The following is a 12,453-nucleotide window of genomic DNA, read 5'->3' as shown; positions in this document are numbered from 1 at the left end:
TGGGATAAATAGTGTCCTTTATCAGTGAAAGGAAAAGTGCCTAAATGGCCCGGATAAGGGCGAGCAAAGGGTCGCATCCAGCCCCGGGCCGCTGTTTGGAGATCACTGTTCTAAAGAATGCCACCAGACATCTTGAGTTCAGGGTAGCTATCAGTGGCAGCCGCTCATGCAGGGCGCATGAGCGCCTCCCCTCCTAATCCATGCATCCGGCCCCTAATCTACATGCAGGACGCCGGACGCATGGATTCCAATTGGGCATTATTTTTTTTGGAAGCACATGATTAGAGCCTGAGGCTCTAATTGGGTAAAAAAAAGGGTGGGCTTGGAGCCCACCCAGTTGTGTGACATTAGTGAATTATTATTCGCTAATGACTTCCTGTTTTTCCTCCCCGCCAGTCAGGAAGCGGGTTCCTGGGACCCAATTGCCCGGGAGTCTGAAGACCCCGTTTCTAGGACTCCTGATTGGCTGGAAGGAGACTGCCGAGAGTCGGGGAGAGAGACGCAGCAATGAAGATAAGTGCGGGGCCTGGCTGACGACGGGCGACCAATGGGGGTGGGTGGTGGGAGGGTAGCAGCATTCAATCGAGCGACGGGGGGGGGTGGTAGGGGGGTTTGGTGGAGGTCAGATGGCTGGCTGGAGGGGGATTTGAGCAGCAGCCGCCACTGGTAGCTATTGCGAGACAGATGGCAGGAAAAAGTCTCTGTATTCATGGCAGTTTCTGCCACTATTTTTACATGTGACTACTGCCATATTGTCTGAGGAGGTTCATATGTTCTACTGTGGCCCTAACGTTGGTGGGCGCATAAGCTCCTGGTGGGACCACAAAAACCAGAGAGGTCAAAAGGCAGAAGTCTAAAAAATTATTAGTTCCAAACAAAAGGGCAGGGCTCTTTTGGACTGGTGATGCCAACTTTGCTGAAAGAGTAGACCCTTTACAGAAATTAGGAAATTGGAGTTGATCGATGTTCTGTCCATCCAAATACCAGGAAACATTAGCAGCATTAGACATGGCCTGAACACCTGTAGATAACCTGGCAAAGGAAAAAAAAGATTTATCATTTGTGATCCAGAACCATTAAAAGATTTAAGTCCTTATTAAGAGGATAGGGAAAAAATGTTCCCCGTGGAATGGAATGCAAGTATTCTATGCCCTAAACCTACATATATACATTATTTTAGGATAGATAGATAGATAGATAGATAGATAGATAGATAGATAGATAGATAGATAGATAGATAGATAGATAGATAGATAGATAGATAGATAGATAGATAGATAGATATCCCTGCGCTAAACTTCATATGTAACATTTCAAATGATTTTAAATCATCACACCTAAAATAATGTATGGCTATAGAACTGAGAAAATAACAAACAGGCATTAGGCATTGAGAATTATGTCACCGACAGATCAGATGTTCTGTTTTAGGCAAATAATGGGAAAGACATAAAGATGTGGAATAGAAAGGTGTTATCTGCTGGGTTCCCTGTAGTGCAGCATATGGCAACATCAAAAAATAAAAATAAACAGTTGCATAAAGTTTTGAGAAGAGTGGGTATGCAAAAAAAGCTGGTGGGTAAAGTGGAAAAAATTTATCATGATAGACAGTACAGCATACAGTAGATGTGCATCCAGTCATCTTTTGCAGTGGCTTTGAATAATATCATTGACTGAGAGTGATATCGGGGTACATTTTCTTTAATGTGGCATTTTGGAAAGTTATTAGAAAGGCAGGCATAAAAAAAACCTCAGGTCACGTCTTTACCAAACAAGTGCAGCTATTGTAGTATTTTGATGATAAAGACAGTGATGCAAGTTTATTTTTTATTTTATTTTTTTATTATTTGCCGAGAAAAACATGTTAAACCAGCATGTAAAATAGGTAGATACATTGGTAAGAAATACTTATGCTCATGGATACACTGTATTCTTCTATTTTATAACAATAAGTCATTATTCGGTTTCACTAGACCTTGTTAGTTGAGGAAGATACACTGTGCAGTAAAGTGTAAAAATTCTGGTCTTTTACTTGTATTCTGTGTTGATATGTTTAATATATTTTTTTTTTGCCTCCAAACCAGACAGAAATACCGTTGCCACCAGATTTGTGTTACCAAACTGCAGATCACTGGGAAATTGACCGAAACTCTTTGATGTTCCTGAAGAAACTGGGACAAGGTCAATTTGGTGATGTTTGGGAAGGACTGTGGAATAACACCATATCAGTGGCCATTAAAACTTTAAAACCTGGTATGTAGTGCTGATATATGTGGAAAGTGTAATGCTACAGTAATGTGTACAATAAAACAAACTTGTTTGACTTTGGCGGATGGGGTTTGGAATGGAGCATTGCCAAAGTCTCGGAAAATATTACAAAAATACAACAGGGGTTAGAAGGGAACACAAAAGGAGTATTCCAGGCTAAACGATGTTAATAAATAAAATGACTTAAAAGTTTGCTTTAAACAAGGTTCCAATAGAAGTCTAACACAGGTTTATCATGACTCAGGATACAAGGTATTAGAAAGTATCAGGTTTGTTGGATAGCAGATATGGTAAGCAGCTTCTAGTTATCTTCCACATACTTCTACATTAGCTTCCATTGGCCCATTAACCCACTGAGGACCCAAAAACACCCTGGTACTTCTGGGTATGCAGGAGCACATAGTTCTCTCCTACTTCTGCCTTCCACAATGCAGCTGGTGATGCCTAAGTAGTGAAGCACTAGGCCTCAGGATTATCACATGGGGGCATGGAGAAAGTCGTTAGCCCTGTTTAAAGTGTTACTAAACCCACAACAATAAAATCAGTCTGTATATGCAGTAAAACATGCTTGTTATACTCACTGTGGAACCTAAGGGGTTAAACCTCTGCATTGTGTAAAAAGGTTGTTTGATCCTGTATGCACAGATCCTCCTCTTCTTGCATTGCCTCCAAAACATGTCCGGATAAGACAGAGTTAGTGGAGTCAGACTGCACATGCTCAGTTTGGTGTCTATTGCTAGAGAGTTTTTTTTTCTTGGGAGGGTGCCTGTGATCAACACAGGGCCAATCAGCACTGTCCAGACAGAGGGCCAGGCGTCCTGCATCCTGATAGGACAGCCAATGCAGAATGAAAACTCCTCCTACAAGCTTTAACCAGGCACTGATAGAAGTCACAAGACTGCTATATACTGCTGATGAGAAAAGGTAATTAGCAGTTTATAGTTACTAAAATTATTGCATTTTCATATTCTGTGTTTAGGACCCTCCTAGGTAGGTGCTAGAGAGTGTATATCGTTTTTGGCTTTTCTGCTTAACAGAGAAGTAGATAGGCAAATTTAGGTGCTGTCTTAATAGAGAGCAGTGTTTGATTAGTGAGGTCTGCTCAGTGTTCTCTGGTGCGACTCATGCTGTCTTGCAGATTTCACACTGGTCCAATAGTAATGAGTTATAATGGATAGTGGGAGGAAACTCAGCAGGTGGGAGCATGGATATAGATACAGCCCTGGCCAATTAGAAGGTGATGTGCCCCATTGCATGGTAGGTGACTGTATTTATATTTGAAGCGCACATGGGCTCGGGGTTCCAGTCCAGCCCACCTCTAAGGAGAGAGGTGAAGGTGGGGAGGCCTATGCGGCTGCCTCGCATAGGCTGCCATGCCGCATAGGCTGCCATGCGGCCTCAGGTGACTGATCTGAGGGCCTGAAGCCTGAAAGCTACAACCCAGGGTTCCTGTGCAAGCTGACTGAAGGAGGAAGTCTACAGATCTGGGCTTATTTTACTGGTATAGAGTGTCGCATGGAAATTGGAAGGAGGCTACCAGCTGTCCCAGGACATTTTGTGAGTACAGACCCCTAAAGGGAACCCTGAGACTGAGTGTGTTGCTGAAATCCCCCTCTGGTCCTAGAAGTCAGCATATTGGGTGTGTGAGCTAAAGGGGACGTGTGCTAGTGTCTTGAAGACTTAAAGTCCACTGACAAAGTCCACTGAGTCTCTTCTGCTACAGAGGGACTTGTTCTTCCATACAGACACTGTATGGTTCAGCAGATAATCTACTTCACAGTTCTACAGAAAGAGAGAGCTGTCCTCACCTGTGAATAGTTGCCGTATTTATCGGTGTATAACACGCACAGGCGTATAACACGCACCCCAAGTTTAGGAGGGAAGTTTAAGGAAAAAACCTTACATTTTAAATGCCCATCAATGCAGCCTTATCAGTGTCCATCTGCAGCCTTGCCCATCATTGCAGCATAGCATGATCAGTGTCCATCTGCAGCCTTGCCCATCATTGGAGCATCATTTGTGCCCATCTGTTTTAATTTGCCGCTGTTTGCAGCATGATTAGTGGCCAACTGCACATCAGTCTTTCCCCTGCCAAGGAGGGAACGAGCGCCACTGAGATAGACAGAGCCAGATGTCCTGTGTACACAGGTGATTCAGCTCTGTCTATTTCGGCGGCACTCGTTCCCTCCTTCCCCTCTGAGGCAGCCATTGGGCGTATAACACGCACCTACAATTTTGCCCTGATTTTAATGGGAAAAAAGTGTGTGTTATACGCCGATAAATACAGTAATTTGGAGTATCCTACTAATTCCCTTCTCCTATCCAAGTTCCCCAAATAAAACATAAAAACACATATCCCTGGACTGATCATTGAAGATAACGAGCAGAATAGTGTATGTATTTGACTGTGTGAAAATACCGTGTAACTGTCTGTGGATTAATCAGTTGGAGACCCGGGTACAGATATTCAAGCAGTTCCTGCGGGAGCAGTGCTACATGTATACTGTGGGTGACCAGATATAGTAAATGCAGGGTCCTGGGTTTAGTAACACTTTAAGTTCTGATCTCGCAAGTGTATGATCGAAGCATACAGAATGAATTGGGGGCTCAAGCAGCTGCACAGGGTGGTTGTATGTTTGCAAAAGAAAATATCAGACTCTTTACTAAGCCTGCTATGTAACAGACTTGTTACTTTACCTATCTGGGCAATTCACACTCTGCTGCATGCTTGAGTATGTCCATTTATAGCCTCCATGTTCATAGCAGGAAAACCCAAGGAAAGGAAACGTTTCCGTTATTGTTATGCTTTACCGCTGCTATATACATACCAGTGATTCAAATGTAATAATGCAACCATCCTACTATATCTAGTGGTGAAAACCAGCATTGCTTTTAAAAGAGATCCATTAGCAATGAGCATGCTAATGTTTTATGTTGAAAGATATAAGCTAAGGTCAAGTATCTCTACTACGTTATAGTGCGTTGCTATGAGAAACAGATGGACAAGCCTGGTGAATGGATACTAATAGAGGGCCTAATAGGAAACGAGCAATCAGATCCCTATTGTCAGCCTTGGGAGAAAGATATTCTCTTTATGCTCTTGATTTGACATCAAGTTAAGTGCATCAAAAACAAAAATGAACAATTCCCTTTACTTTTTTATGCATTATAGGCTCATTTTTGTATTCCACTGACTTAATAATAGGTTATTTTAGAATATGCCGCATTCTTTTAGGTGTAATACTCCAATCTATCTACTAGAAAGGAACAGTGTAGAGGAAATTGCAATAAAAATCCCGAACCTCCTAAACTTTTCATTTAAAAAAAATCATTTTGGGTGGCAGCTTTCTTTCAGTTTTGCATTATTTATAACCCTATGTTGCTACATGAAGAAGATGTGCAATGATTAAAGCGGTATTAAACCCAAAACCAAAAAATGTAATATATTGCAGCTTAATAATCTTTAGATATAGTGGCTGAATTTGTTTTTTTTATGATTTTTTCCTTCTGTTTTCACCTGATGATCTGGCCAGTAACACACCTCCTGTATTAGAGTGTCCCCACTCTGGATGAAGAAGCACAGGAGACACATTTGGACAGCAGCATTGTTAGTCTTGGGGGAGAGAAGTGTTATGCCGCGTACACACGGTCGGAATTTCCAACAACAAATGTTTCATGTGAGCTTGTTGTCAGAAATTCCGACCGTGTGTAGGCTCCATCGCACATTTGTTGTCGGAATTCCCGACAGCAAAAATTTGAGAGCTGGTTCTCAAATTTTCCGAGAACAAAATCCGTTGTCGGAAATTCCGATCGTGTGTACACAATTCTGACGCACAAAATTGCACGCATGCTCGGAATCAAGCAGAAGAGCCGCACTGGCTATTGAACTTCATTTTTCTCGGCTCGTCGTACGTGTTGTACGTCACCGCGTTCCTGACGTTCGGAATTTCCGACAACATTTGTGCGACCGTGTGTATGCAAGACAAGTTTCAGCCAATATCTGTCCGAAAAAAATCCATGTATTTTGTTGTCGGAATGTCCGATTGTGTGTACATAGCATTATATGTACTAGCAGATTTAGATACTAACAAACTGTAGTCAAACTCCAGCTAACACTTTATAATCAGTTACAGCAGTTTTTTTTTTTCTTTTGGGATAAAGGTTTTACATAAATCACTAATGACTCATCACTGTAAACACCCTTGCTAGTGTTAAAGAGTTTGTCTCCACTCTGCAAACGGATACATATGGAAGAGAAATTGTTGTTTTGAACAACCGACCTACTGGCTGGATCATCAGATGAAAATAGAAGAAAGAAAGCCTGAAAATGAAAACAAATTCAGCCATTATATCTAAGAATTGATAAGCTGCAATATAATAAATGTTTGCTTTTGGGTTTAATACCACTTTAAAATCTCTAGGCAAACATTTTTTTTTAAGTTTTGCATTTGGTGTGGAAGGGTTAGAACCCCTTTCAGGTTTTATTGCTGTCCAGAGCTCCATTAGAGGTTTTCTCTCACTTTCATGAAGCAGGTAGTGTGGGAAAATCTGCCACAGAAAGACAGACAACAATAGAAGCTGATAAACAGATTAAAGTGGTTGTAAACCCTTACATATACCCCAGTGAAATGACTGGCCTCAGGTGATACTCAGGAATTAAACAACTCATACTACATAAGTTGTACCTGTTTATCTGCAGTCTTCTCTCCTTTACATCTGTTCAAAGTTCAGAATTTATAAAGCTTGTCTGAGCTGTCAGAAAAAAAGAGGCGGAAAGCTGTAGTTACAATCTGCAGAGCTCAGTGACAAGAGCTCTAAGAGCTGATTGGAGGGAAGGGACACACCCCCTTCACACATGAATAGAGCTGAGACTGTCAATTAGGTGGAGATCCCTCCCCTGTCCCTTTTCTTCTCTGTGACAAGAAAACTTGATAACAAAAGTTATTCATGCTGATAGCTGAGGAACAAGGCAGCAGACAGAAATGACACTTTGGGGGTTATTTACTAAAGGCAAATCCACTTTGCATTACAAGTGCACTGCAAGTGCACTTGGAAGCGCAGTCGCTGTAGATCTGAGGGGAAGATCTGAAATGAGGGGAAGCTCTGCTAATTTTATCATCCAATCATGTGCAAGCTAAAATGCTGTTTTTTTATTCTCCTTGCATGTCCCCCTTAGATCTACAGCGACTGCACTTGAAAGTGCACTTGCAGTGCACTTGTAGTGCAAAGTGGATTTGCCTTTAATAAATAACCCCCTTTGGCTCCATGCACACTGGACTTAAAAAACGTTGATTATACAGGCATTTGACTTTTTTTTCTCATGCATCTAGAAGCACTTCTATTGTGTTCTATGTGTCTTTGCACATGTAGCAATAACTCACGGTGGAGCTGCTGGTTTAAAGCGGGCTCTTACCATCACATTTGTTACCTCAATTTCACCAGAACCGAGTCTAGGGTCCCGTTGAGCTTAATACCAGACAGGGTAGGCACCAGACACTTGAGTATCTTTTCCAATGCTTTAATAACAAGTAACTGAAGGAAGTAGCAGGAAAGAGGTAGAAGGAGAGTTTCAGGGAAGTTCAAATACCTTTTCTTAGTGTAGTATTAGGAATTGGAATCTTGTAGATGAATGTACTTTCCTCTTAGAGTTGAATCTTTGCCCGCCCGGATAGGTTTCTCTCACTAACCTAGCAGCCGGTACGCAGCACAAACAAAAGTCTCTGCCACAGACTTGAATGAAATAGAAACCCGTACGATCCTCTGCCACAGGATGTAATGGTTTATAGCAAACACAGCACTAGAATATTTAAGCCGACCCGGCAATACTTTGTGGTAGGTTAACTTTAGGATGCGTCCTCCAACTGAGTCACCAGGCCCCTCTCCAGACCAGCACTCTGCATGATCCTTCCATGACGGGTCCTCCCCTGGGATCTTCTCGGTTGTCTAGCTTCCTCCCGTAGGACAGACAGCCCAGGACCATTCCTTCGCCGCTGTGGTAGGCCCCGGACAGCCTTCTGGGCTCACCCACACGCTACAGCAACGCGGTCCCCCCGGTCGGAGGACCACGAGGTAGTACTCCTAACACATACCTGTCAGCTAGGAGGGCCAGCAGGTGGAATGAAAGACCCTAAAACATGACATCTGTCCCATAAATACCCTCTCCCAGAATGCAACTCGGAGGACCACCCCCACTGAGTTATCTCCGGGACAGAGGAGCACTCATACGCTTCAACACGTTGCCTTTCAAACACCGACCCATGGCGACAACGACACCCACAGGCACAGTGTGAAACTACATGCAACACAGCCAAACTGGAACAGAGGCCAAATCTGACTATGTATGAAACAGATAACCCACTAAATTTACCTATAAGCAGTAGATTAAAAATCTACCAGCGCTACACACATTATGACTACTACAGGCGTTTTCTGTCAGGGACGTTCAGAGGCAGGAAAAAAAGCCTTCTCTATCGTGTTTTCTGGCGAATATTAGGAGCTGTAAAAACGTCAGTCTCTCCTAAACCCCTCTTATCTCTTCTGAACGTCAAGTTTCAATGTTTTTTTTCGTTAAAAAAAAGGTGTGTTGTCACTGTTCATCATTTCCTGGCTTTTGCAGAGGGGCGTGTAGTGCAAAAAAAGCCTGTAAACGAAATGCTCTTAAACTCTCATAGACTCGCCTAAACTTTGTACAATATCCTTTCAATTTGCGTCTTTTATGCCACGTTTTTAAGCTAAAAATGTTGACGTTTTTTCTTCTCCTAGTGTGCATGGAGCCTTTTAGGGGGTTATTTACGAAAGGCAAATCCACTTTGCACTAGAAGTGCAAACTACAAGTGCAAAGTGCACTTGAAATTGCACTCGCTGTAGATCCGAGGGGGATATGTAAGGAAAATAAAAAACAGCATTTTAGCTTGCACATGATTGGATGATAAAATCAGCAGAGCTTCCCCTCATTTCAGATTTACCCCTCAGATTTACAGCGACTGCACTTCCAAGTGCACTTTCAGTGCAATTCAAGTGCACTTTGCACTTGTAGTTTGCACTTGTAGTGCAAAGTGGATTTGCCTTTCAGAAATAACCCCCTTAGTGCTCTTAACTGAGACAAGTACACACTATAGAGGCATATGCTTTGTTCATATTTCATGTCTGAGGTTTACAACCACTTTGGACACAAGGAAGTCTAGTTTCAGCTGACCAAAAGTCTATTTTCTATTGAAAATCAACCCTTGTTTCTGTCTGTGTTGTCATTATAGATTTACCTTTCTCTTCCTATTTAGAAAACTGCTGTCTGCAGAACAGGAATAGTGGTATTTTTTTGTAATGGAATCCTGTATAGCAATAAAACCAGGCAAGAATTCTAACTATTTAGGTTATTTACAACTTAAAAAAAAAAAGTTTCGGCTAGACATGCTTTTTAATTGTTAATGAAATGGCTTTTTATCAAGCACTTGTACGTATAGTAAAGATCATAGACAGTATTGGAAAGAGTAGATAGCAAAGAGAATATAATTTCAGCACCATTACTAGAATACTCCCTTTAAAGGGTTAAATATGGTTTGGTGCTTCCCTTATGTTGTTACAGAGTTTTCTCATTTGATTTTTTCAAAGGCCAGAAAGACATAAAAAGGTTCTTGTTCTTCTAACCCATTCAGCATCCTCCAATTATACATTTTCTTCAGCTGAACTGATATGTTTTGATGGCTTGGAAGATTTGCAGCACTCTTCTTTTTAGATTACAGAAAACAGAAAGCAATTTTAGCTATTCCCACATGGTCCCTGTGTAGATAGGAGTAGTCCTTAATAACATCAACTCTTTGCTGTTTTCTTTCTGCCGTTTGTATCTCAGGATCAATGAAACCAGAGGACTTCCTAAGAGAAGCACAACTTATGAAGAAACTTCGACATCCAAAACTGATCCAGCTGTACGCAGTGTGTAGCTTGGAGGAGCCTATGTATATTATTACTGAGCTCATGAGATACGGTAGCCTGCTTTCATATTTAAAAAGTAAGTATGTATAATATATTTTAGTGTTTAAAAAGCTTTTTTCTGTCCACTGCTGCATGTTTTACATGGATAGTGGAAATCAATACAGTGCATATCATACATCCACTCTTGTCATCTTACAGAGGTCGATTTAGGCAAATAGACTGTTACCTTATTTTTCCCAGCGTAGTGAATGTGGTAAAGTTTCACTTTGCGAGGAATGCCCAATCACATGCAAGGAATATAAAAAATAACTAACATTCTGATACTCCAGTGTGCTACTGATAGTAGTTCTTTTTTGTGCTCATAGTATTTTTGATTGCACATAATCGGAGGAGGGAAGTCAGCAGAGCTTCACCTCATTCATTAAAGGGGTTGTAAAGGCAGAAGGTTATGTATCTTGATCAGGGGCGGACTGACAACTCATGGGGCCCCCGGGCAATAGGAGATCCTGGGGCCCCTTGTCCCCGCTCATGTGTTCCCACCCACACTCAAGCCACACCCACACAAATTCCCACCTACATTTTGCACTGCCCACACTACATGCGTTCGTCACAGAATTACATTAAAGAAAGTGCAACAACGGTACATTTCCAAAATTAAAGTGATTGTAAAGGCTCTTTTTTTTTTTTTTAAATAACAAACATATCATACTTCCCTCCACTGTGCAGCTCGTTTTGCACAGAGTGGCCCTGAACCTGGTCTTCTGGGGGTGGCTCTCGCGGCTCCTCCCCACATCAGATAACTCCCTAGGAGAAGCGCTCTCCTGGGGGAGGGGGGGGGGTTACCTTTCAGGTGCGCTCCCATGTCCAGCATTTGCGTCTATAGACACATGTTTACATACATGTGCTCATCCTACATAAAGCTTTTCATATAGAGCATGTGCGGGGATCATGGGGGTGCTTTACATTTTTTTTTAATTATTATTATTTACTTTATATAATTTTCACTGACCACCAATGTAAAGAACATTCTTCCCACAGACCACCAATGTAAGGAACATTCTTCTCACTGATCACCAATGTAAGGAGCATTCTTCTCACTGATCACCAATGTAAGGGACATTCTTCTCACTGATCACCAATGTAAGGAACATTCTTCCCACTGATCACCAATGTAAGGAACATTCTTCTCACTGATCACCAATGTAAGGAACATTCTTCTCACTGACCACCAATGTAAGGATCATTCTTCTCACTGATCACCAATGTAAGGAACATTCTTCCCACTGACCATCAATGTAAGGATCATTCTTCTCACTGATCACCAATGTAAGGAACATTCTTCCCACTGACCATCAATGTAAGGAGCATTCTTCTCACTGACCACCAATGTAAGGGACATTCTTCCCACTGACCACCAATGTAAGGATCATTCTTCTCACTGACCACCAATGTAAGGATCATTCTTCTCACTGATCACCAATGTAAGGAACATTCTTCCCACTGACCATCAATGTAAGGAACATTCTTCTCACTGACCACCAATGTAAGGAACATTCTTCCCACTGACCACCAATGTAAGGAACATTCTTCTCACTGATCACCAATGTAAGGAACATTCTTCCCACTGACCATCAATGTAAGGAGCATTCTTCTCACTGACCACCAATGTAAGGGACATTCTTCCCACTGACCACCAATGTAAGGATCATTCTTCTCACTGACCACCAATGTAAGGATCATTCTTCTCACTGATCACCAATGTAAGGAACATTCTTCCCACTGACCATCAATGTAAGGAACATTCTTCTCACTGACCACCAATGTAAGGAACATTCTTCCCACTGACCACCAATGTAAGGAACATTCTTCCCACTGATCACCAATGTAAGGAACATTCTTCCCACTGACCACCAATGTAAGGAACATTCTTCCCACTGACCACCAATGTAAGGAACATTCTTCCCACTGACCACCAATGTAAGGATCATTCTTCTCACTGATCACCAATGTAAGGAACATTCTTCCCACTGACCACCAATGTAAGGAGCATTCTTCCCACTGATCACCAATGTAAGGAACATTCTTCTCACTGATCACCAATGTAAGGATCATTCTTCTCACTGACCATCAATGTAAGGAACATTCTTCTCACTGACCACCAATGTAAGGAACATTCTTCCCACTGACCACCAATGTAAGGAACATTCTTCCCACTGATCACCAATGTAAGGAACATTCTTCCCACTGACCACCAAT

At 41.9% G+C, this 12,453-nt stretch overlaps 1 protein-coding gene across 1 annotated transcript in view; it reads left to right on the top strand.

The window, feature by feature from the left end:
- Positions 1-12,453, top strand: part of FRK (fyn related Src family tyrosine kinase) — a 196,112-nt gene that overhangs the window by 115,122 nt on the left and 68,537 nt on the right. The window contains exons 4-5 of the mRNA XM_073627115.1: positions 2,085-2,253; positions 10,115-10,273. Coding sequence (XP_073483216.1) covers positions 2,085-2,253; positions 10,115-10,273 — 328 coding nt within the window. The remainder of the gene's footprint in view (positions 1-2,084; positions 2,254-10,114; positions 10,274-12,453) is intronic.

This window comes from Aquarana catesbeiana, linkage group LG04 (genome assembly GCF_042186555.1).
Source record: "Aquarana catesbeiana isolate 2022-GZ linkage group LG04, ASM4218655v1, whole genome shotgun sequence".
NCBI classification, from domain to species: domain Eukaryota; kingdom Metazoa; phylum Chordata; class Amphibia; order Anura; family Ranidae; genus Aquarana; species Aquarana catesbeiana.
This window is presented reverse-complemented; position numbering and strand designations above follow the sequence as displayed.